Raw genomic sequence first — 26683 nt, 5'->3', positions numbered from 1 at the left:
TTACCCAAACAACTTCAACCACATTTTCAACTTCCCTAGTCGATATCCAAAACAAAAATCAGTTCAAACAGATAAAACAAACTCCATATAAATAAGTTTTACAACAGTTTGAAGATAATCTACTGGTCAGAGATCATCAGATCTATCCTTTCTTTTACCAGTCACATGCCTCGTGTTATTATTGAAAATGTTGCCACACTCAGGTGGAATAATCGATGATTCACTAATTGTTTGAAAAGAACTGTCAGTTAGATCTTCCAAAGGACCATGGTTGGATCCTTGTCTCCTAATACAGAGCCAAGTTCGCTGTTTCTCATCGTCACACATCTCATCTAATGGCACGTGCCATGAACCTGTTTCAGATTCCTGAAAAGAATAACTGGATGATCAGCGTATAGTTCCAGAAATCTCTGATAAACTTGTAACAAAATCTTCTAAGAATAAAATGAGATTCTATGAAGGGACCAAGAAGGCTACCTGAATCACTACAGAATATGGAGGTGGCATCACGAGAGTCAATTTACCCTTTACAAAAGTATACCTGACCTGGATTAGGTTCCATTATAAAATTATTGCTCTCAAATAAATGTATATGCAAAAACATAGATAATAAATGGAGGGAACTGCATAAAGCAATAATATTACCGCTCAATATAATTATTCTAGCAATCGTTACAGATCAACAAGCTAACACAGATGCCACTCAAAGGAAGACATGCCAAGGAAGAATGTTTTTGGACAGACCTTGTTTTAGGACATCCTAATTTCCTATCCACAGTATTATCCTACTGTCTACATTCACATTTCACATATTAATCAATTTTAAGACATAGGTGATCTTGAAGAAATAATGAAGAAAAAAAATAAAAACTTTGCTTAGACATTATTTGGATTTGTCATCCATAGACATGACAGATTTCACATTCAATCTTGAATAGTCTCCTGACATACGATGAAAACTTTTTGTTTTTTGTTTTGTTCATTGTGGCAATCAGACTCTTCTCAATTCATGAACTCATTAACAAAGGCCAAAAAGGGTTTCACTCTATTATCTAGATAGGCCATGGTACTCTTCTCAGCAAAGAGATAGGCTAAAGAAACGGTTCATGACAAAGAATATCCAGTTTTGAATGCCCATGTTCATCTCAACGGCTGAGTCAGTAATCCACTACTTGGGAGTCCTATATCAGATAACTAACCAACACATCTAATCAAAGACAGACAGTCAAAATGTTGACTCTACCATAGTGAGATTAGTATTTCAGAAGTCCAAACTGACCTCACACAATCAGAAATTTAAAATTTGACCAAATTCACCCAGTTAGCTGCAATCAGATAAGCCTTCCTTGAAGTAATAGGCTTAACAGTCATCATAACCAGAGAACAGAGTTGCTTTTGAAAACAAGATGAGAAGTCAAACCAACTCAAACTTTTCTTTGCCTTAGTCAAATAACCATTCTGAACAGTCTCAGCTTTGGCAGCCACATATGCTTATGCAGTGAGAGGGATTATATTATATCTGATAGTGGTTGGATAAGAATTATGTAGGCTAAACTAGTTCCTGACTAGTCAAATTTAACCCAATTAATACTGTTTTGAATATATACATAGTTAACATGTAATATGCACAGTTAAAAGTACAGTCATGTCAATCATCACAACCAAAAGCTATGGTTCATATCCTCCAGTCAGTTGACCGGCAAGCAAAGCACGTCAAGACACAACATTCCACTTCATTCTCATTTTGACACCATCAAAACATTATGCTTGATCTTCTTTCTCCTTGTTAAGGCAGCATTGCGACACAGAGTGACATAGATCAAGAATTATGGATGGATTTAGAAATTTAATTTTCAATATTTTAGAGTAAATTCTATATGTTTTTAATTTCTAAGAGTAGTTAAGAGCTTGTTATAATTTTAAGAGATAAATTAGACCTTTTAAAAAGTTGGTTATAACGTTAGATATAAGATAGGGTTTATAAGGCGACTTAATCTTAGAGTTAAGATCTCATGTATTAGATTATCTTTCAATTTAATAATATTTTCGTCTTTGGTAAGTTGAGAGTTGTGTTTATGTTTTATGCAGAATGATATTTTGTGTTGCACCAAATGATATCAAAGTTGAATTCCTAATTTATTTTCAGCAGTAGTTATGTTATCTCACATATTTTACTTTAATAATATTTTCCTCTTTGGTGAGTTGAGAGTTGTATGTGTTTTCTGTAGGATGATTTTTCATGTTGCATCAAATGATATCAAAGTCAAATTCCTAATTTCTTTTCAGTAATAGTGATGATATCTTGCTCCTATCTTTTTCTTGTCCCTTGAAGATGTCCAACATGATTTTCCACTCAACGTTGTTCCTTGTATTGGTGTAAGAATGTCAAAGCAAACTTTTCTATTCCACTTGCCATATCCAATGCCCCCTTCCATTACCCAACCATTAGATGGATCTCCTCCACCTTCCTTCAATCCAAAGCACCTCAAAGAGTCTCCTCCTATGCGCTAAAAGAGGTCTCATACCACTGATAGTGTGGTTTGCACCACCAATCACCTCTAGCAAACACACAAAATGATCGAGCGTCCCATTCCCTTCATCTACACGACCACTCTGCCACCCAAACATCCTCCTTCAACATCCATGCTCCACCAGCATACCACCATCGTGATTCCATGACCAGCAATGCCACCCATACCTCGCATGGTTCACACCAAGCAATCACCTCCTTGGGCACCTTTCCATTGGTCATACCAAAGAGCAACAATCTCTGATCCCAATGCTGAATCTCCCACTTTGGTTCCTGCTGCTTTCACAACCCACACATTGTCTCGTCTACATGTCCCTTTACCATTGTCTAGCAAGTTTGATCTATAGCAGCATTATAAATTAGATTGACTGAAGCCCAAAAAATCTATTAATCACTTAGTGTAGGTACAGTAAAGACAAAGTAGAAATAAAAATCAAGAAAATTTTTCCATGGTGCAAAATTTTCCACTATTTATTTTGTGAGAAAGGATGGATTGCTTATCCCTTCCTTTTTTACTTATTGTAAAATAATGGACGAACGGAATTAAGAATCTCTCCCAACGGTGCAGACATCACGGCTGCGAGGGGCCTCCCTAGCGGCCGCAAGCAAGACTACAAGTTCACTCACAGCCTCGAGCAGCCACAAACGGCCTTGGTCACGGCCGCGAGTGAGGCCGCAAGTTCGCTCATGGCTACAAGCAATCGTACACACTGCCGTGGTCCCCCTCGCTCACGGCCACAACCGTCATTGCTCACGTTGCCTAATCGGCCGCAATCTGCCTCACCAACTCTTTTTTTTTCTTTCCCCTCCCTTTTCCTTTTTTTTCCGTGCTTTTCCCTTTTTTTTCGTTTCCTTTTCTCTTCCTTTTCCCTAGGGATTTTTTCCCACCTTTGATTCCTTTCCTTCCTCAATCCACATCTCAAAGTAAACAAAGCTTAATGTTTGGGGGCATGTTTGAGAAGGAACACCACATGTAGTCACACACCTTGATCAAGACTTGACCTTGTAGCAACTTCAACAACGAACTTAGTTTACATAATTCCAATAGAATTACTACCTATAGTTTTGAAAATTATTTAGGTTTATTTAGTTGGTAATTTAAATCTCTTACATTCAATTAGTTTTGTATAATCCCAACAACAAACTATTTTTGTATAATATGATATATCCTTTAGAGGAAAAAAACATCATGCATTATTTCTTGTCCTTGTTGAACCATCATCCATGGTTTAACATTTTGACTCGTGCCAAAGTTTCGAATTCAAACAAGAATAATACGGTTTCGGTACCGTATCGTATTGTACCGATACAATTTTAGTATTTTTTAAATTTTTAAATATAAGTTTATATTAATTTTATTAATATTTGATTATTAAATATCCTCACTATTAATGTTATATTTTGAGGTGTTAAGTTTATATTTCAATATTTTCTTATAAGATAATACATATTAAATTTTTATAAAAATTATTTTAAAAAATAAATAATTCTTAAAATTCAAAACTAAATCTAAAATTATAAATATTTGAAAGGCTTAAAGATAAAATTATTTGAAAGTCTTAAATTATTTTGTTGAATGTATTTATAATTTTTAAATTTTTTAAAATTTATTTGAAATGTTTAAGAATTATATTTTGGAAAAAATAGATTATTTTAAATTCACATTCAACTTTCAATATATATTAAAAAAATATTAAAATATTTATTAATTTTTACATTTATTTTAAAATTTTATAATAATTCTTAATATTTTATAATTATTATGAATAATATATTATATTTATAATTATTATATATAATTAATAGTTTATTTAAAAAATAATCTTTAAGGAAAAGGCAGCAAGTGTCGCGACCCCACCGAGGGTCATCGCGCCTTCCGTAGCCTCGCGGAGGGCAGCCACGAAACTCAAAGAGGGCCACCATGGGCTTAAGACACCCTCTGCGTCCTCACGGCGACCTCACGAGGTCACAACGACCTCGCAGTCGCGATGCTAATGAGTATCGATGTCAGTCCCATGTTGGAATGGTAAATACCGCCGATTTCGAGCAGCATGGCACGACATTTCAAACCTCAAGGTCACAACGACCACGCGACACGATGTTGATAGAGTACCAGTGTCAGTCCTGTATTGGAATGGTAAATACCATCAATTTCGGACAGCATGGCACGACATTTCAAACCATGCCATCATCTTTTGGAAAAACATACAAATACTCTTATTCAATTTAGTTATCATTCTTCCTTCATCGTGCCTAACTTGTCGTGTTTTTATTATAAGCATCAATATTTATTATAAGCTCAATGTATTATAGAAACTCTCACCTACTATTAAATAATCCTGTCTTGAGAAAACTCCAATCACATTCCTAGTCATGTTCCTGATATAGCAAATCAATATTGTAGGATCGAACTCGACACTAGAAGGGAGTGAATAGCATAATAAAATTTTCATCGTTCTTTCTTTTCTATCAAAATGTTAGTAGTGTAGCGGAAATAATAAATTAAAGAACAAGACAAGAAAAGACACTAATATTTTTAACGTTGTTCGGCAACCCCCAAGGTCCCTACTTCGCTTATGTCTCAACATGAGCACTAGCTGATTTTTTCCTTTCCGGAAACCCTTCAGAGGCGAAGAAACATCTTACAAGTTTTGTAAGGCACAACAATCATAATAAATAAAATAGATAATGAAAAAGCACAATCATAAAAACAAACTCGTTGTGAATCGGCTGGAAACCTAAGTGTCGTAACACTCCTAGTGTTTCCCATACCACACAAACGGAGTTTGGAGCACATTCTGAGCACAAAAATGAAAATGGATGATTGTAGTTGATGTCAAAAGAAGCTGCCTCGACTCCTTTTTATAGAACTGGATCGGCACTCTTATTGGAACTCCCTCCGATCAACTAGACCTCCACTGACTCGACTGCATCTCGATCCACTTCGAATTAAGTCTTGACCTTCTGATCGCTTGGAACACCCTCCGATCGCCTAGAATTCAATCAAAACTTATCTCATGACCGACTCGTGCAAACCCGATCACGTCAACTTCCGGTCGACCAAAAGGGTCCAGTCGATTGGACTTTTCAGTCGACTTGACTTTTCGATCGATCGGACCATAGTTTAAGTCGCCTGGACCAGTTCCCAACTAGTCCAACTGGCCGTCCGAGACTTTGTCCAACTGCTGCTTCTTGCAAGGAAAACACACAAGCAATAAGCAAAAATGCAAAACCTAGTACTTAGTTTACCTAACCTATTATGTTCACTTACTTGGAGTTTACTCCTTCAAGACTTGTCCTTTTGCTAAGTGTTCAGCTCCCAGCTGACCCACTGGATTTCCATTGCCAAGTGTTTAACTCCCAACTGGCCCACTTAGATTTAACCTAGTTCCCACTAGGTCTTCCCATGCCTAACGCCATTAGGATTTTCACTGTCTAATTTCCAACCAAGACTTATACTACTTAGAATTTACTCTCCTAAAGTTTTTCACTTGAAGTTCACTCCTGCAAAACTTCTTATCACCTAAAGTTCACTCGCTTAGGATTTTTTACCATCTGTCAAATATATTGTCCTATTTGGATTTCTCACTCACTTCCAAGCTTTAAGTCAACCTTGACTTACTTGGACTCTACACTCAACTTGATCAACCGTGATTAAGTTATTTGGTCACATTCCCTTAAATATATTTTCCAAATCAAAACCATCAAAATCCTAGAGGTCGATTGCACCAACAAATATCACTCCAAATTTAATAAGAAACCACTACTTTTGATGGGAACAATGGATTCTAATATATGATTAATTGAAATAGAAGATTACATTGACTATCATGATACAACCTCGATTGAACAAGCACAAATTGCAAAATTCATACTTATCAGATCAAAGGTTCAAAATCTCGAGTCATGTCAATGTTTCAGTCTTTAACTAAAAGAAAGAGATGAATCATGCTAATGTTTGGATGTATGGTGCAAGTGGTAAATTGGAGTAGAAAGATGAAAAAGATAAAACATCTATATAGTTAAGTTTAATATGTTTACTTTCCATTTGAAATGCTATAATTTTGACATTATCTTGTATGAAAACAAACTATAAAACAAAAAAACAATATTATATCAATTTTAGCATGCTAAGGGGTGTCGAATGTTGACATAAAATGATACTTATTGACACAATTGACATAACAACACAGAAAACATTGTCTTGGTGTCAAGTAGTATTGAATTTCAATAATTTATCAAAACGATATATTTTGACTATTTGGCCCACACAATACGAGATTTTAAACCATGATTAGGCCTACTAGGAAATAATAGCAATATGTCAAACGTTGTTTCAAAATAAAATGTTAACTTAGAGAAACATGAGTTCCACCATACTTAGATGATGATCTATATAACAAATTCATAAGACTAAAACAATCCATAGTTGTAGCAAAATATTGATCATAATTGAAAATTTATACAGACATTGTATTAGCAAAGATTCTAGAATCTAGGACTTGACTAGAAAATCAAAGAGAATGCAACTCATTTTCATTCATTGCAATGGAGGATGCTTATTATAAAGTCAAAATAATTGAATATAATCTTGAGTGAAAGAAAATTTTGAAGGATGATTAATATTCTATATGCAGAACTTTGTTAACCAAAAACACATTCTCAAGTTAAGAGGCTAGTATATTATTGAAAAGTAACACCTACATTGATAATAACATCCAGAGCTCCTACCTCACCTAAAGTCCAGAGTTAAAGACTAAGCCTTGTGAAAATCATTTGTTGACTTAGAAGATCCTTTTAATAATGTGATCTTAAAGGATTCCTTTGATGTTCCTTTCTGGTTTCTGGTAAGATATTTATAGGAATGTGGATATGTGTCCATTTATAGTGATTTCTGAATTTAAAGATTGTCATTATATTGATTTGATTTCTTAACACACTTCTATCCACCAAATGAGAGCTTTATTGTGCAAATAATAGAGACAAATAACAGAGACACATCTCAATGCTAGTGAAAGTGTTCGAGAGCAATTAAATTGTGTTAGAGATTCACTGTAATATGTAAATTACATTCTTAATGAAATTATTCTTTAGTATCAACTTGTTGAGTTTATGCATACGGTAGATTGTGATAGAAGATCGTAAGTTAATTGTTTTAGTGATAGATCAATAATGATATGAGATGATCCTTACAGCATGAAATTGATCTTGTTGAAATTGTCCTTGGTATAGTGATTTCAACAGCAGGATATCAACTTTTTGGTATCACTAGTATATATATGTTTTTATTATGTGATAACAGCAGGTGATCTCATGCTCATGTTTATAGGCATAATGATGTTTAGATTGTTAGAGAACCATGTCACTGGAAATGGTTCACAACAAGAACCCATTTATTTATTAATTTACCTCATGCCTATGGGATCTCATGCAAACCGATGCATCAATCTTGACACTTGAAGTTAAAGTTATCACTCATCTTATAAGAGAATCGGCATACTTTGTTATTTAGCATTTAATCCCTTTCTTGAAATAGTTGCACATAAATTTGAGGTTAGATATGTTGCTAGTCTTATAAAGGTGAGAGAGTGTAATCAACAGACAACTTGTCACTCTAGGTAAAAGGAAGATTCTAACACAAACAATTTGATCGGATACCACATGAATTAAATCAGCACAGTGGGAATCAACTAAGAAGACTTCACAAGTTATTTGTCCACAGAAGCTAGTTGAGAAGAGTTCTCAAGTTGTTCTTTCTTCCAAGTGGTTGTGGCAGGTCAGATTGGATGCTAAGTAGAAGAAGCTCAAACAAGTCTAGAGGATCGGATATTTGACAAATGGAAAGTGAAGGAAAGCACACTAGAGTGGAAAGACTAAAAGAATAACAAGGAAGAGTCCTCCTTACGGGGACGACCTTAGGCATTGAACTGACCAAGGATCCTACTTGGATTCCGAAGTTGAAATTGGACAGTTAACTGTCCATCTATTTTGAAAATTTTGTGCTAACTCTATTTTACAGGATTCAGTAGACCGAACGGGTTAACCAATCGACCGAATGATTCAGTAGACCGAATGGTAAAGTTCGATAGACCAAATGGTAAGGTTCGGTAGATCGAACGTTGAGGTGACAAGGCATGTAACGTGGCAACTGACATGTCCAAGTGTTGACATAGCATCCGATGTGGATGAGAATAAGTCTCGGATGACTGACGTAGCAGAAGATAAGTCTCAACGAGCTGATGTGACAAGGGATAGAGTTTGACCGGCTGATGTGGCAAACGATGTGGTTAAAGTTAAGCACGACAAAGCTGACTCAACTAGAGGATCGATATCGAGGAGCTGACATGGTGGGACAACACTGGTAGAAGGTCAGTTCGATCTACCGAACCGGTATACCAGTTAGTAGATAGACCGAATCTAGATCCGATATCAAGGAGGCCAGTAGATCAATCAAGAGGATTGGTAAACCGATAAAGCCCCCTAAAAGTAGGCTCGACCAAAAGCTTCAGAACATCAACTCATATACGCTTCCTACTCTCATCTTGTGCAAAAGCTCCAACACTGCGACGCTATGCTCCAACGACGAACCTCACTCCGAGTCATCTTTAGTCAGTATCATTTAGTTAATTGCTTTGTCTTTTCGTGCTTTCATTTCTAAGGGCCAGTAAGCATGTTGTCCCACCCTACATTTTGTAAAAGAGACGAATTTCTAACTTTCGAAAAGTTGTTCGGAGTAGACATTATTAGTGGATTGTCCAATAAAAGTGATCAACGATCGCGAGCCTTGGAGTAGCAACCAGAGACTATGAACCAAGTAAAAACAAACTGAGTATTTGTGATTTATTTTTCCTCTGCGTATTTATTCTAAGTTTGAAAAAGAAACAAGTTTTAAACGAAAAGTGACACACGTTGTTCATCCCCCCTCTAACGCTCTCTTTCAATCCTATAATTAATATTAGTGCGAAGGCGCTCTAAATTGGTGCAACCACCATTCGAGCAATTTTTTTCATTCATTTTTCATTTTCTTTTCTTTCTCTCGCACTACTAATCCAAAACCAAGTCTTGGTACATTTCGTTTAGTTTTTTTACTTGCAAGAACTCTACATGGCCCATCAGGAGAGCTTCAGTATAGTTCGTCCTCCCCCTCTAACGCTCTCTTTCGATCCCATAATTAGTATAAGTGCGAAGGCGCTCTAAATTGGTGCATCCACCATTCAAGCAATTTTTTCGTTCGTTTTTCATTTTCTTTTCTTTCTCTCACACTACTAATTCAAGACCTAGTCTTGATATATTTTGTTTAGTTTTTTTCTTGCAAGAATTCTACATGGCCCATCAGGAGAGCTTTAGTACAGTTCGTCCCCACCCCCACCCCTCTTTTGTGGTGAAGACTTTAACTATTGGAAGAGACGGATGGAGTATCACCTGAAGAGACAAATGGAAATGGAAATGTAAATCGTAATCCAAATTGGATTCACATTACCTGCCAACGAAGAAGGAGAACCGGTGGGGTGCCAAAAATAGACCACTGATATCAAACGGAAAATCGAAGTCGATGTCAACACTACTCAGACCCTACAATGCGGCTTGTCCAAAGAAGAGCTTAACTATGTCAGCCCCTTCATCAACGCAAAAGATCTATAGGACAAATTAATCGAACTGCACGAAGGAATAGACAACACCAAGGTATATAAATGGGACCTATATTTAAATAAATTATTTAATATTAAAATGTAGGATGGTGAATCAGCGAGTCAACTACACGCCCAAATCCAAGACAAGCTCAACGGGTTGCACTCAATCGAACAACAACTGGAAAATTGTGACGTAACAAAGTACGCAATAAAAGCATTTCTAGAAATACTTTATGGGCATTGATGGTAAATGCATACAAGGTTTCAGGGGACCTTACAAAAATTAAATTAGACGAATTATTTTCTGAATTCGAATTACATGAACAAATTAACTCTAGTCAAGCCAAGAAAGGTGTGACTTTACTTGCAGGTCAAATCAAGAACAAGGAATCTAAATCGAAGTCCCAACCCGAGTCAGAATCCAAAGACGAATCGGATTTAGATGAAGACAATGAAGAAAACTAACTTTTAAATTAGTCAACCTAATCTGAAAAATATTCAAGAAGAAAGGGTTCATCAAGCTAGAAATCAAGAAGGTAGTCCAAGGAAACGGCAAACAATCGAGACCAAACAAAACCACAAAACTCAAGTCGGAAGTGACCTGCTACGGATGCAATCAAAAGAGTCACTACAAGATCGAGTGTTCGAACTCAAAAGAAGTAAAGGAAGAAGAAGGCACTAAAGGTGACTTGGGGCGAGTCTTCATCAAAAGAATCGGACGATGAGGAACAAACTCATGCGAGCTTCATGGCTCTAATGGTGAAAGAACAAGTGGTCGAAATCGAGTCTAAGTACAAAGCTGAGTCCAAGTCAAGCCACGGATCTGTATCCGATTTAGACGAACAAAATAATGAGATAACTTCTCCCTTAGTCAATAAGCTTTATTCCATGATTTCATGTTTAACTAGGAAATTAGTTAAAGTCCAACATCAGGGTCACATTACTCCTTAAGGAGGTTAAAGCCCTTTAGGAGAAAACTAATCCTATTTCCCTTAACCGACCAAATTTAAAAAGGAACCTAAACTCAAGTTCAAAGATTTAAGGAAGAGAATTCTCACATGAAAAGTTAAGTTGAGGAACTAAAGAGTTCATTGGAATGGTTCATATCGGGGTCCAAGTACCATCGATTCAAAGCTAATTCTAGTTATAAATCCTACACATCTTTAGTTAATAGATATGATAGAAAACGAGACCAAGCATGGGTCCCAAAATCAAATCTGATTAATCAAGTATGACCTAATCAATATATCTAAGTCGTGATCCAAGGGGAGCCAATAGGAAAATTATTTCCTTATTTAGATAAAATTGCATGCTTGATTGATTTGATTAGTTATTTCTTTTGCATGCTTGTTAGTTTAATTTCATGTTTAATTTAGAACGGCTAGATAAGAAAAAAGGATTGTTTTACCTTGATAACATAGTATCAAGACGCGGTGAGATGATAATACGTTATGGAGACTTAAGCCCTGTTTACATGGGAGGACGGAAGTAAAAAACTAAGAAAAATTTTCTATAGGGAAAGTTTTTCACTGTTTATTTCTTGAGAAAGGATGGATTACGCATCCTCGCTACTATTTACTTGTTGGATGGATGGATTCCTAAATCCATCCGCAGATCAATTTTTAAGGTTTTTTCATCCGTCCAAATCAAACAGAAAGTCGCGATCCATCCTCAGTCGCGATCTCCCTCTCTTTCTCTCCCTCCCTCCCTCACTCCATTACATCTGACCTAGACGCCACAGGCACAGCAGCCAACCATGGGCTCTATCTCCCTCAAGATCAGTGATGACACCGCTCGCTTTCGCCGCGCCACCCTCTGCTCCTCCGCCCTCCACCTCATCATACTAGCCTCCATTCTCACCACCAACCTCTTCGCTCTCTATGCCTTCACCTCCTCTCCCTCTTCCTTCTCTCGCCACTCACTCGACCCTGGCAGCACCACCGACCCCCACAACATCTCCCTCATCTCTGAGCACATTGCCCTCATCGTCCGCAAGATCAAGTCTTCCCATCATCACCTCCACCAGATCAAACACGAACTCGCCGACTACGACACCTTGGATCCCGCCAATCCCTCCCTCCCAACCTCAAGCTTTTCCTTGCTCGCCACACCCTTCCCCTTGGCCACGACACTCACTCTGGCATCACCGAGATGGTCGAATCAATTTCGTGAGGGGATTGGACTTTGGAAGCTTGGCTCTAGAGTTCTATTCCTGTTGCAACTGCCATAAAATAGCGACTTCGTCATTTTTTTTCTCTTTCCCTCTTTTCCGCGATCTTTTCCACAAAGATCCCTTTTCTTTTCGTTTCCTCCACTTCATGGATATCTTTCCTTAGTTGATTCCTTTCCCTTATTCGTCCGCCCATCTAAGTAAACAGAGCATTAGCCTCTAAGTGTGTTCGGGTTATATAAGGAGTATCATGCACTCAACTAAGAGAAACTAACTGAAGTTACCTCACCACATCATAAATTAGTTATATTAGGATTTTACACCAAGTAAATTAAGTGTACAATTTCTTAAGCTAGCTTTGTCTTATGAAGTGGTCCTTGATCCGATTAAGGTCTTTATGCCTGGCCATGACTTGGAAGTCAAGTCTAGAAATGTCAATTAAATTGACTTAATACTAAATTTGAATCTATTCCAAGGTCAAACAACCTTCATCAAATACAAAATTAAGTTTAATCAAGTAAAATTGACAATCATCTCACAAAATCTAAAGTTAACATGATTGACAATTAGAATGAGTGAGAAGTTAGAATAATTGAATCAACAATTAAAGTTGTTCTCTCAACATGAACTTTGCAAAATCAACCTCATAGGAACCAAAAATTGTAGATATAATAGAATTATTTATTTTATATTACTATCTTTATATTCCTCGGAACTAGTCTAGGTATTACCGTAGAGTTCATGCACCTATAGCTTTAAGGAGTTTTTCCATCTCACAACGCCTAGGTCTACTTTATTTGTGTACTGAGCCAAGTATATGAGCGTACAATGTTAGGGCTTGACCCCTGATTCCAGATATAGATATAGTACATCAAAATGAATCAAGGGGTATAAACTTAAAATCTTAAATTAATTATATTTGTGACTAACTTCCAACTAGACTTGATCATTTATATCATTTGAGTCGAGAGAAAGAAATTAGACATTTGTTTAAGGGCAATTTATTAGATGAGTTAATTTCAAATATTACTTTTTCAAAATCTAGAGTCAATTAACCATGCTTTAGCAATGTTTAAATTTTAGCAAAATTGGGATGCATGCTTGGATTCCAAAACACATTAGCATCATTACTTAAGCTTTTTCAGCATTATTTTGAATTAAAATGCTTGGTCTTTAATGGTCTATTAGTAAGAAATTAAAAAAAAAGTGCATAATTGCTTGTCTTTTAATTTTCTAGTGTTAAGTAAAATTCACTAATCTTTTAATTGCATTTTTTAAGTGCTAAAAATAGCTAGTATCTTTGAAAATATAGGTGAGTGGACTTAATTTATTGAAAATTTTTATTCTTAAAAAAAATTGTGGTTAGATTTTCAAAATTATTCCTTATTTTTTAAAAGCATTTCAAAACTATTTCAAGATTTATTTTCAAGATACCCTTAATCATTTTGAAAAATATTTTAGCTAAGTAGCTTTTCAAAATGATTTTAAAAGCTTTGAAAACACTTTATTTTTGCAAAATGTGCTTAATTCTTCAAAACTTATTTCCAAAAATTCATTTTTAATCTATCTGGAACTATATTTTTGAAAAACTTTTCAAAAACACTTTATTTGATTGCATGATATATCATCAGAGATAACATTTTATAAGCAGAGGTTCAAAGCTTATTGAAAAAAAAATAGATGAGCTCCACACAAATTTACTTGGTTAAGAGATGATTGCCATCTACCAAATTAACCGAAAATGCATTGACTATCCTGTATTAATGGGATATGCCACTGTTTTTTCTTTTAAAATGGAATTGTAAAATGTGGTTAAACACGGACTACTGAAGTGATACAATACCTCTGCATGATGAAATAATTGACATGTTAAGAACTAACAAAATAAAGTCAGCCTAATGACTGGAAGTTTGCATTTTGTGATGATAATACTAGCACAAGTGAATATAAACAGTTTGGTAGAGTTGAATGACAAGATAAAATCTATGTAGCTGAGCCCCAGTAAGGATTAATACAAGTTGCTGTTGTAATAGTTATAGTATTAGTGCAGATGAAGACAAAGTATGAGGAAAACATTACAAAGTTAATATGACAGAAATGATATCTTTGTTAGTAAACTACTACTGTTCAGTATGAGGATGGATACCTGATGTCTTTCTTTCCACCTAGGAAAGAAGGATCTTCCTAGGAGCTCAAATATATGATCTCTCATTTCATCATTAGTCACAACCAAACATCCAAGTTTAACAGCTGCATAAATCCAATACCTGATTCCAAATAATATAACTTTGTAACAACAAAATTGTGTAGGAATATATACTTAAAAGTACGCCAACTAGGAAGAAATAATTACATTGTAGAAGCTTATTTGATTAATTACATCACATAAAAAATTTGAGTTGTGGACTATGTTAAACAACACTCTATTTTCAGACTAAGCTTATCTTAAATTGTTTTTGTGATGTTTTATCAAGATTGTACTGAACACACTGTCATTATTCTTTCTACTTCACCAAGTTTATTTTATGTTGTTCATATGGTGCCTTGTACAGTTATGACTTGCTCCCCTTATATAGAGATCCATAGCTGGATAGAGACTATTCAAGAGAGTAAAGCCAGTATTTTCTTCTTTACAATCAGAGCAAAACCCATGTTATCTTCTGATGTTTAACTAGGGGTAGATATACGTAATTAGGGGTTACCGCTGAACAAAATTGTTTATAAGCTGATCTAGTGATTTTTGAGTTCTATTTGGAAAAAGTTTAGGGGTGAGATTAAATATTAAGAACAGACACAGGTTTGGATTGATTTAATTTCTCATTGAGCCTAAGTTAGGCTCGACGACGACAACAACAATGATAAAACTTTTATCCTATTAAATAGGATTTCGGCCTAAGTTAGGCTCGACGACGACAACAACAATGATAAAACTATTCTATTAAATGTCATTTGACTCGATCCCCTACTATATCCTCATCTATATTTAAACAAAGTTTATCCTAATTTAGCATTGCTAACTAAGTCTTTTTTATCTCTCTCTTCCTCTATTAATGTGTGAATTTGTCATGGTCTCATATTGCTTAACTGGGGCGTTTATTGGTTATCTAAGTATATGTCCATACCATTTTAAACACATCTCTCGAAGTTTTCTTTCAATAGATGTAATCCCAACTGTCTCTAATATTCTCTACACATCCATCTTAATATCTTCATCTCCGCAAATTTCATCTTTTGCTCGTATGCTCGCTTCATAACATCAATATTTAGCTCCATATAACATAGCAAGTCTAGCCGTCATTTTGTAATACTTCCCTTTAAGTTTTAGAAATACTTTGTGATCACAAAGAACACTTGACGGGATTCTGAACAGGTTGAACTGAACCAAATGGGTTTCATTGGTTGGGTCAAGTTGGGTTAGGGTTGTTTGGCTACTAAAATGCCCCCTCCCCCTCTCTCTTTTCTATCATTTGTAAGAAACCCAAATGTCCCCTGTACTCTCTAGTGCGACATTAGCATGGTCAAAATCGTTTTCTCTCCCTTGATTATTCCTCCTCTCTCCCAAATGTATTGTGTTGCTAACCACCTCAAAGCTCAAAGTGTTGTGTGTTGATAATCACCAATCATGGTGGCCTAGGAGTCTACACCACTGCTTACAAACAATTCATAGATTGTCAAAGGAGTAGCACTAATGTCTAATTAGTAGGAGACTATTAATAACACAATATCTAGCATACTCACCATTGCATGCTCAAACACCTTCTCTCCCTCAATACGCATGAGATTATTTATTTTCTTTTAAAACCTTATACTCTTGCCTTTGATACTTATCATTGTTAATAAGATAACACAGTATTTTGCACTATTCAAGTCTAATGAAATATTGATGATAAATGACAATGCATGGCACAAAGGAAAACTAGATTACCAAGGATCCATACCAATCATCATTAGATCCAGTTGGTGTCATGTACAATGCTCCTTCAGATCTCCATGCATCCAACAATTGCCTATTGTAAGGATCTCCCATAAGTGCTTGAATACGCTTATTATGAAGAATAATAAGCGGCCATTTGTTCTTGTTTCTTCTGAAAAGCTCACTAGCTACATCATTTAACTGTTCTATTTAGGCATACAACACAAATGTAAATATTGAGTATACAAATGTAAATATCGAGTATCTAAAAATTGATGTCAGAAGAGAACTTGAACATGATATATCCAAAATGCAAAATCAGAAATAAGGAATGAACCTGAGACAAACTAAATCCACCATCTGCAAAGTTCTGCTGATAGAGTGCCACATTGGCTCCATCAATAATAGCATCATATCCCTTATTATCTTCCAACCATTCCTGGATATGTGGAAACAAATATAATAAGGAAAAAAACATCCTCACTTTTTGGTATTTTTTTTACTTCTCTTTTTCCCCATCTGCAACGTTTGGGTATATGTTCCTCCAAAAGTTTGTACTTGGTTGATAAATGCTTGAAGTACATATGAACATTTAGAAAAAACAATATGCAATAATTAACTTAGCATGATGTTATAAAATGCATCTAGACATAACAACTACTAGCAAGTGTTCCTATCTTTTAAGAGTAAACTGTGGTGACATGTACTTTGATTTCATTAGAAAAATTATTAGCATGGTCCAATTTGGATTTATTCTAAAATTGAGGTTTTACATTTTTGTAATAATAAATTTTTAAAGTTTTGTATGTTTTAAAAAGAAATTTGTTATAAGCCTTATCTTTAGGAGACTTGTCTTTATGATGGTCTATTAAAAAAAATTGCTCCATGTAATGAACATTCTTTAATTTATGATATATACACCCTTTTGTGAGTTTTAAGAGTTTGAGATTATCTTGCTACTGCATCAATTTGGTATCAAGTTCTTGATTCGGTTTCTATAAGAATTTTGAATTGTTTCCAGTTAAGTGGAGTTCATGAGCCCTACTTTGTTTGAGAGACCCACTAAAATTTTCAACTATGATGTCTCCGTGCCTTGTTCCATTTGCAACATGGTTGTTAGGTCTACAATCCAAGTCTTAGGATCTCATGATCCTATGCAAGGTTTGAAATTTTAAACCGTATTACGCAATACGGGCGAAATTTTTCGTTCCATCGACGCATCGGCACCAGCACAGCACCGGTACCAACGATTCTGGCGGGGAGATGCCTCCAGAGCCTTTGCTCGGGCGCGGCGATGCCTCCGGAGGTGCGCCGCCCGAGCCCAGTGACGCACTGGAGGCGCCACCCAAGCCAAGCGACGCCACCGAAGGAGCCGCCCGGGCGGCAACGCCGCAGAAGGCGTTGCGCAAGCCCCACGACGCCTCCGCACGCTGGCCGCGCGCGACCGAGGCGCTGCAGTCGCGACTCATGATTTTTTTTTAGTTTTTAATTTAGGGTTTAATTGAGATTTTAATAATCAATTCCTAATTATAGTTAGGAATAATTTAAATAAGCTTTATTAAAATCTATAAAATTATCTTATTATTTTTTAAAAAATATTTTATTTTTTATTTTTAAATATTTAGATTAAATTTTTTATTTTAATTAATATATTTTATATTTTAAAAATACCGAAACTATACCAGCACGGTACAATACGGTACCGAAACTATATCGTTCCGGTCCGGGATCAAAACTTTGGCACGACTAGATATTTTAAACTTTGATCCTATGGTTCAAATTGACCTAAACAATCCAAATCTTAGTTATGATCTTAATTAGGCTAGGATCTCATGAGCCTACAATCCAATCTTATACTTCGTCATTATTCTTAAGTAGGATCTTGATTTGCATGATCATAAAGAAACATTCTCATAGGCATTTTAAATTTGGCATTCAATAATAAATAGAATTTTTTTCAAACCAATCATCCAAAATAAATGCAAAGCTTCTCATTGATATGTAACTCTTGGAGACAATTAACTTGCTATTTCTAGAGTAACTTTTATTAGTTGAACAACAACCCTTCCACTCAACTCCACATCTTGAGCATCCTATTTTTCGATGATCTATGAGACTTGTAGGTAACTATTAAGAGTGGTACCACTCAAAACAATGCAAATATTCCACTAAAAAGTTTGATTCAAGTGCAAATGAATCAATATCCAGAATTTGAACAAGTGATTGTTGAAATTACTTTCTATCCCAATAAGGAAACAAGGCCTATGGGATGAGGCAAAGAAGTTCTAAAAATCAATGTTGTTTTTATGCCTGAAAGATCTATATGTTTTTTGTTTAATAAGAGAAGCAATAGAAAAATAGAAAAAAGATGAATGATTTATATATCAATTTTATTGAAGATACCTATTATGATAAGTTATAAAAAAAACTGTCTATTAATCATATTGATGTTATAAAGAATATGTATGTAGTATAATTAATAATGTTAGTGCTAATGAGAGTAACAAATAATTTTCCTCCAATTATAGATTTACACCAAGAGTTAGTTGTAAGTTCTATCATTTAAATTAGTACTAAATGATGTTATCGAATATATCCAAGACAAAACTCCTTAACGAATACTATTTAAAAAACAACATTGTATTGTGCTGATTGATGAATGTAAATTACATAAAATTGATACTTGAATTATGAAGATAAACTTTAGAAGCTAATATAGCATATTTAGGATGCAGGAATAGCTTCTAGATGAATTAAGACAAAATAGTTATTCATGTATTTGGTTACATAATGCACATTGAATATGAATTGCAATATAATTGTTATTAATCGTTCCTCCTATGATTGTCAAGAATACATGTAATATGTTAGAATTGTTATTTCATGAACTAAGCTAAGAAATAAATATTCTTGTTATACTTGTACATTATTCTATTCATCGAGAATAAGTATTATATTCCTTGCCAATCCCGCTCTATAAATCAAACATTTTAAGATAAATAAACTAAATTTGAATATATGAAATATAATTTCAATCATAAGTAAATTAACAGTAAGATGGAACATATAAAATTCTAATAAAAGTTTTATATGAATTGAATTTATGTTGTTAAGATATATAAAAGCAGACAGTTGAAACCCAAAGAGTTTCTAGAGTTTTATATGGGCATTGCATGTCATTAGGCTAAAAGAAAATTTTTATAAGATTACAATTTTGTCATATTCTATGAGAGTTTTGGGGGGAAAATAATTTGTATAGATAAGAATGCTAAGATGGATACATGTGATTATTCATGAAGATATTATCAAAACTAGGATGATCCACAGTAATTAAGAGTAGCTCTAATCATAGTTTAAAATCTTGTGCCGTTTTGCCTGATACATTTTGTTGTTTGACAGAAAAATTATGGTGGAAAATTGCATCTCTCATTGATAGAATATCCTCCTTATATATAAAGATAAATCCCTTAAAATTAGGGATGTGATAAGTATGAGCTAATTATAATCCATCTAGGGAATAAATTACACAAAATAAATCCCTACAAAATAGGGATAAAATAATAGGTTGCCTAGTTTGAATTTCAACACTCCCCCTCAAGCTAAGCGATAAATGCTCTCCAAACCCAGAATCGAGCTCAATTCAATGATGTTCCTAGTGTTTTGAATGCACATGGCGGAGCATGATGTTTTTATTTTCAATCTTCTCACTAATTAAATGTTTGTCAATTTTCACATGTTTGGTACGGTCATGTTAAACTAGATTCTTTTGCAATGGCAATGGCAATGGCAATGACTGATATCACACATAATTTGAAATGGATCTCTTGTTTTTCGCATAAGTTCTGTTAGAATTCGTTGTAACCATATTCCCTCACAAATGTCCAATGTCAAAGCTTGAAATTCAGCTCAGCACTACTCCGAGCAACCACTTTTGCTTTTTACTACACAAGTGACCAAATTTCCCCAATTTGAAGTATCTTCGGATGCCCAGTCTTGTTTGTCTGTCTTTGAGTCCTTTTCTTGGGTCCCTTTTTATATCTCAATATTCAAATTCCATGGAATCTGAAATTGGCCAACGTAGCTGACAGTAAAGCTTATATCTGAACGAGTGTAAGTTAGGTAGATAAGTTTGTCTACCAATCGTTGATATCATCCTTATCAACTTCCATTTTATCAGTTCGAGACCTTAACTTGGTATTAGGATCTATAGGTGTATTAACTGGCTTACATCCACTCAACCCAGTTTCTTGTAGTAGGCCAAGAACATCCTTTCTTTGAGACACAAAGATTCCCTTGTGACTTCTAACAATCTCCATTCCCAAGAAGTATTTGAGTTGTCCCAAATCCTTGATTTCAAACTCCTTAGATAGGAGTGTCTTGAGCCTTTTAATTTCTGGTTCATGGTTTCCTATGAGAACAATATTATCAACATATACAGTTAGTACTAAGATTTTCCCACCTGAAAAATGCTTCACCAATAGTGTGTGATCAGCTTGAAACTGGGAGTAACCATAGGACTGGGTGTAACCTTTTGCCACCAATCGAGCCTTGTATCTATTTATGCTTCCATCTGGGTTCTACTAGATACATCCCCACATTTCTTTTTCCTTGACGTAGCTTAGATAGTATCTAAGCCTCATTCTTTTCCAAGGTTGTGTATTCCTCTAGGATTATTTTGTGCCATTCAGGCACTTTTAGAGCTTCATACACAGAACTAGGAATATTGATCTTATCAAGTGATGTCATAAATGCTTGGTACCCTGGAGATAAACGTGAGCAAGATATATAATTGTACATCAGATGAAGATTGCAATATCAACTTTTTTTTTGTGTGCAATAGGTTGGTCCAATGTGGGATCTATATGTGGAACTGGTTCTCTTAGATCTTGTTGTTTTTCAGGTTCAACTTGGCTTCGAGTCCACTCATGGTACGACTGAGTTTCGTGCAAAAACGCAAGTTGTTTTCTCCTCACATAGACTTTCACTATGTCATGGGAAGGTGGTATGTTCTTTTGTGGTTCTGAGATACGTGACACATGTGATTGTGATAATGATGGAGAGGAAGGATTTGATGGAGGGTTGAGTGATGATGATGGTAAGATTGAGGAAGGACTCAGTTTAAGAAGGGTCTTTCAATCCCAATCCCAATGCTGCAATTCAATTTTGTTCTCCCCCTGAATTGTGGTATTGGAGTAGTATGGAATGTGTTCAAAGAAGGTGGCATTCATAGAGTGATAAAATTTCTGGGTGACAGGAGAGAGAGCACTTATAACCCTTTTTGTTGGCTAAATATGCCAAGAAAATGCGCTTAAGTGCGCGTGAGTCAAACTTTCCCCGATCTGAGAGTGGATGTGGACAAATGTAGTACATCCAAAGAGTTTAAAAGGAATGTTGGAGACAAGTCTATGTGTAGGATATAGATTTTGTAGAACCTAAAATAAAGTGTTGAACTTAAAAACCCTGGAAGGGAGACGATTAATAAGATAGGTAGTTGTTAGGACTGCTTCCCCCCAAAATTTGGTTGGAGAAGAGAGTAAGGAGTGGACTACCTTAAGTATATGACGATTTTTCTGTTTAATTACACCATTTTGTTAGGGTGTATCAACACATGAACTTTGTTGGACTATGCCATTAGGATTGGAGATAGGAGCTAAGGCTAGAATTAAAGAAGTCTTTGGCATTAGCTGTTTTGAGAATCTATATATCAACCTGGAACTGAGTCTTGATCATGGCATGAAAATTCTAAAAGATTTGTATGATCTCAGATTTTTCTTTCATAAGAAAAGTCTAACACAACCTCGTGTGATCATCAACGAAAAGAACCATCTAAAGCCAGTAAGACTTGGATTTTTTAATGGTCTCCAAATATCCCCATGAATGAGAAAGGTTGTGTTGGTTAATATAGACGAGGTGCTTAAGTGTGTCTGGTATGTTAGCATACTGGCATACATCACACTGAAAGAAATCAGGACTTTTATTAATAAATAATGACGAAAAAATATGTTTCAAGTACATGAAATTTGGATGTCCTAATCAACAGTGTCCCATCATAATTTTACTTTTATTATTGGATAGACTACTAGACTTGAAACTATAGATTGATTGACAGTTGATTTCAACATACTGTCTAGATGCAGAAGAGGCTTCAAGAAGGTAAAGTCCTGCACAAAGTTTAGCACTGCCAATCATATTCCTGGTGTTCAAGTTTTGAAAAAAGCAACAATCACCAAAGAACTTAGTTTCACAATTAAGGTCTCGGTTGAGCCTACCAACCGACACAAAATTACAAGCAAGTCCAGGCACATAAAGCACAAAATTAAGAATGATATTGCTAGAAATTTTAACTGTTCTCGTTCCAATCACTTTAGTAAAGGTGGCATTTGCTATACGTATCATTAGATGTTTATCACATAATGTAAATGTTAAGAATAACATTTTGTCACTTGTCATGTTATGATCCTCCTAAATCAATGATCCAAGAGGATAACTTGCTTGTGTGCATTACCATAAGATTGCTCGTCAACGAGTTGGAATTTAAACTTTTAGATAGATTGTTCTGCTGAAATAATTTTTGTAGCATATCCAGCTACTCTTTGGAGAAAGGAGAACTCACAATTTTTTAATTTTCACCAAACGCATGATGTGCCTTTACCTCTCTGTTAGGATAATTGTGAGTGGTGATGGGAAGGAGATTGCCTTCTAGAGAAGAAGGCATGATGTGGAACATGTCGGAGGAAGTTCATGTCGTGTCTTGCACTGAAAAATCAGAATTGAACATCTATCATACCTAGAGATAACCGTGGAAGTCGGCTGCTCTATTTGTTGTTGATGACACTGGAATGGAGGTTAACGTTGTTGTTGTTGGAAGAACTAGCAACCATGAGGCTGGAGGAAGAACCAGCTACTAGGATTCAATGTTGTTGTTGTTTCTTCTGGAAGGGGGCTTCGCCATAGGTTGCTAGTCTTGGTGGTTTGGACAAGGAGAGTTGTTGCAGCAATTCTAGTGGCTGAAATTGATGAGAAGCAGCTGGTGATTGTGTTGTTGTTGAGTTGCTGGAGACTAGGAAGGACAGCTGTCAGCGGCTAGAACTTGGAAGGCAGTGTTAGTGATAATCCTAGAGTCAATCATAAAATGATTGACTGGGAAACTTTTTGTATTATAGTTTATTAATAAAGACAAAGTTTTTGTTATTATATTTACTTCATGTTTGTGCCAAATGAATAAGTATAATAATGTCCTTGGGTAGTAGGTTCTAACATATATCATATCAATTGGTTACAACTGTTACTACCTATGTAAGGAAGATGAAGAAAGCATAGATAATTATTTCTTGGATGCTCCTATAGAGGGTAGCTTTCCACATGATACCTATTCATGGCACATGGAGAAGATTCAGGTATGTGCAAGACAGACTTCCTTTGGTCTCAGATCTTTGCTATTTTTAGTACAACAGTTTACCATTTATGGAGAGAACACAGGAATGAAGGGAAGGGCTGGCCAAGTAATTTTGCAACAATTGCAGCTGATGTTGATATATAGAATGGCAGACAATTTTTGGGACTGGGCGATTAGTCTGCCAGAAATACAAAATTTGAAAATACAAAATACTGTGATGAATTGGTTCACCAGGTTAAGAATACTATGTTGTACTTATTGTTTAGGCATGTGGATGGTTTATGTGGATAGGAACCGGTGCAGTCTGACCTCTTGAATTTGTTCCAAGTTGCAATTTCTAAACTGCTTCTGAAGCCTGTTTCTAAAATGCACTCAGATATAAAGCCACCTTTTCCCTATTGAAGGGTCTGAATCTGCTTAAAAATTGCAGATCATCAGACATGCCGGTTGGTGTGAATTAAGCTAATCACTGCTGTGAATTCAAGAACTGGTTAGGGCTCCAGGTATTGTTTTTAAGTTTGCTGTGAATATGCAAACTATATTGACCTGGTAGATATTGTTGGTCTATGGAGCTGAATTATAAATAGCTGATAGATGGAAGAGATAGTTTCTTGATATTTTCTTCAGAATAATGTGAATAGTGTGATTTATTTTTGAAGTTTTCTTTTACAGGAATACACTCATTTGTCCTTATGAAAAGAAGAAAAAAAAACTTTAAGTAGGAAATGTAGATATTTACCTGAAATCGCTTGAAATTAGATATGGTTTCCCTTTCCATGGCCAAATTGGCCACAGAATCTGCAAACTCCTTGGTTTCCTTTTGAGCAATATCCACACAGTCCAACCGCTGGAAGCACATTGCGCAATGCCCATCAGCTCCAACACTTGTTTGGTTAACTTCCCATCTCCCGCCTCCCAACCACCCAAGGCCATGCCAGCCTCTGCCATTGATCACTATTGCATCTTTAACCCTTTCAGTGCTCCAACTAGAACTCCCCGCCTCTGCTGCGGACTTGCTGTTGAACCAATCCTCCAAAATCCTAGCTGTCGAAGAAGACACACATCTCACGTTGTTCCTCAGCATGTGCAGATACTCGTAAACTTTCTCCTCCCTTCCTACCTTAGCGCTAACATCCATTAGTGCTGCAATCTCCGGCTCTTCTGGCACGACGGCAGATGAAACCATATGATTCTCCAGCGCATAAGCCTTTTCTGCTTCCAATTGCCGGCAGAAGGCAAAGAGCGCCGGCCCATAGGTCCTAAGCCTCGGGGTGGCAGCGTATTTCTCCCTCATGTTCCTAACGAGGTCGAAAGCGAGGTCTGCGCCGCTTCCATCGGGTCGGCTGGCTGCGATCCTGGCCATGGAAGTGATCGTCGCTTCGTTTGGCATGATGCCTGCAACGATCATGGCGTCGAAAACTCGCGAGCCAGTATCGGCAGTAGACTGCTTGGAAGACTCATCGTCCAGGTTTTCTACCGAGGAAGAGAGGATGTGGAGCAGGGAATTGAAGTGGTAAGCAGAGAGCCGCAAGCCCTCGGCGACGGCGGTCTCGTAGAGCTCGAGTGCACCTGAGAGATCTCCGTTCTTGGAACAGGTGTCGAGCTCATAGCGAAATTGCCCCTCGCGCGAGCCGTTCCTTTTCTTCGTCTTCATCTTAGGGACGGCCGTCGCAGCCATGGCCAACTTCCCGACACGCCCTAAGGAGGCTTTCCGTTTAGAAAATGTAAATGACGGTGTTTTAAAGCGTCAAAAAAAATAAATAAACAAATAAAATTACTCCCTAGGTTTAGAAAAGGTAAATGAAACGATGCTGTTATTTTAAAGTTAAAAAAATAAAATGTCAAATTAAATTTAATAAACTTATTTGGATTTGATTGATAAAAAATTAAAAAAGATCCATCGTAAATTTTTTTTATTTTTTATTTTTGTATAATATAAATATTCAATTATTCGAACCAAGTAATTATGAAAATAACTAATTTAATTATGAAAATTTCTTATCAACCATTAGAATAAATTAAAAAATACCAAAATATGTATACTAAATGTATAAATTTTACAAGTTAATGAGAGACCTAAAGGTAAAGGTCGATCAGAGAACTGAAAATTTAAGAAATCAAAATTGACTATGTTCCGGTTCCTTGCCGACGATAGCCACAACACCAGGCAATAGGAGGCCGCGTCAACTTGCACGTCCACGTCGAGGAGAAAGGCCCTGAGGGGACAACAAATGAACGTACGGGTCAGCAGGGCGCCGGGGGATCCCGGCGTGGCCACTCCGACGCTCAAGTCAGGCAACGAGCAAAGAAGCGTGTATTCGGAAAGAATTCAGAGAGTTCATTGTCATACCTGTGTAGCTTATATAGAGTCGGGGGGGGGGGGGGGGGGGGGGGATATTTTAGGATCTAAGTGCCGGTGATTGGCTATCAATCCCCTATTGACGTGGTAAGGATAATCTTCGAGGGTTTTTGGTTATCTGACGGCTTGGATTTGTAGATCTCTATCCGACAGTTGCGTCCACGTGGGGTATCTTCTTTGGGATTAGACTGGGCCAAGTAAGGGACTTGGTCTATGTTCTTCATTCTCACAGGTGAGCCGCCGATTATTGTGGAGAGGTTGGGGGGTGCCTCGTTGGTATGCATACTGCGGGCTAAGGTCGGGAGTGGCCGATTTGGGGAGGCGTGCCTAGAATGTCGTACTGGCGGCCTTGTTTTAGCGAGGGGATCTCGGCGATCTTGGTTGGGGTCTTGCCCGGCGGTAGGATGTGCTGTGATGCTCGGAGGTAGGCGGGTGGTACCAGACTTTATACCTTACGAGGAGGTAGGGTGGTACTGGTAGGGGTCCTGACGCCGATACCTGGAGATAGGCGTGCGATGGGGTAGGCCTGTGCTGCCGAGCCTGGCCTTGGCATGTGATGCCGATACCTGGAGGTAGGCAAGCGTGATGCCGTTATACCTACCTGTCCGGAGGTAGGCATGTGATGCCGATACCTGGTCCGGAGGTAGGCATGCGATGCCGATACCTGGTCCGGAGGTAGGCAAG

The 26683-nt window shown here is 36.5% G+C and overlaps 1 protein-coding gene across 1 annotated transcript; it reads right to left on the bottom strand.

The window, feature by feature from the left end:
- Positions 1-25325, bottom strand: LOC141836331 (proteinaceous RNase P 2-like). Its single transcript, XM_074723796.1, has 6 exons — positions 24380-25325; positions 16582-16683; positions 16270-16445; positions 14478-14598; positions 478-546; positions 1-366 (listed from the first exon to the last, which is right to left on the bottom strand). The coding sequence occupies exons 1-6, from the start codon at positions 25316-25318 to the stop codon at positions 127-129; spliced, it is 1647 nt and encodes a 548-aa protein (XP_074579897.1). The 5' UTR covers positions 25319-25325; the 3' UTR covers positions 1-126.
- Positions 25326-26683: the final 1358 nt, after the last annotated feature.

Source organism: Curcuma longa, chromosome 10, assembly GCF_044706935.1.
Source record: "Curcuma longa cultivar G26 ecotype Majalengka, Jawa Barat chromosome 10, ITB_CL_G26_1.1, whole genome shotgun sequence".
Classification (NCBI taxonomy): Eukaryota; Viridiplantae; Streptophyta; class Magnoliopsida; order Zingiberales; family Zingiberaceae; genus Curcuma; species Curcuma longa.
Note: the sequence above shows the minus strand (reverse complement) of the source record. Positions and strands in the feature narration are given on the sequence as shown.

Coding starts and splice junctions, on each gene's coding strand:
- LOC141836331 (XM_074723796.1), bottom strand. CDS start 25,318: ATGGCTGCGACGGCCGTCCCTAAGATGAAGACGAAGAAAAGGAACGGC. Junction 14,599..16,269: donor ACTGGATCTAATGATGATTG/GTATGGATCCTT, acceptor ATTTGGAATCAG/GTATTGGATTTATGCAGCTG. Junction 547..14,477: donor GGTGGAAAGAAAGACATCAG/GTATCCATCCTC, acceptor AACCTAATCCAG/GTCAGGTATACTTTTGTAAA.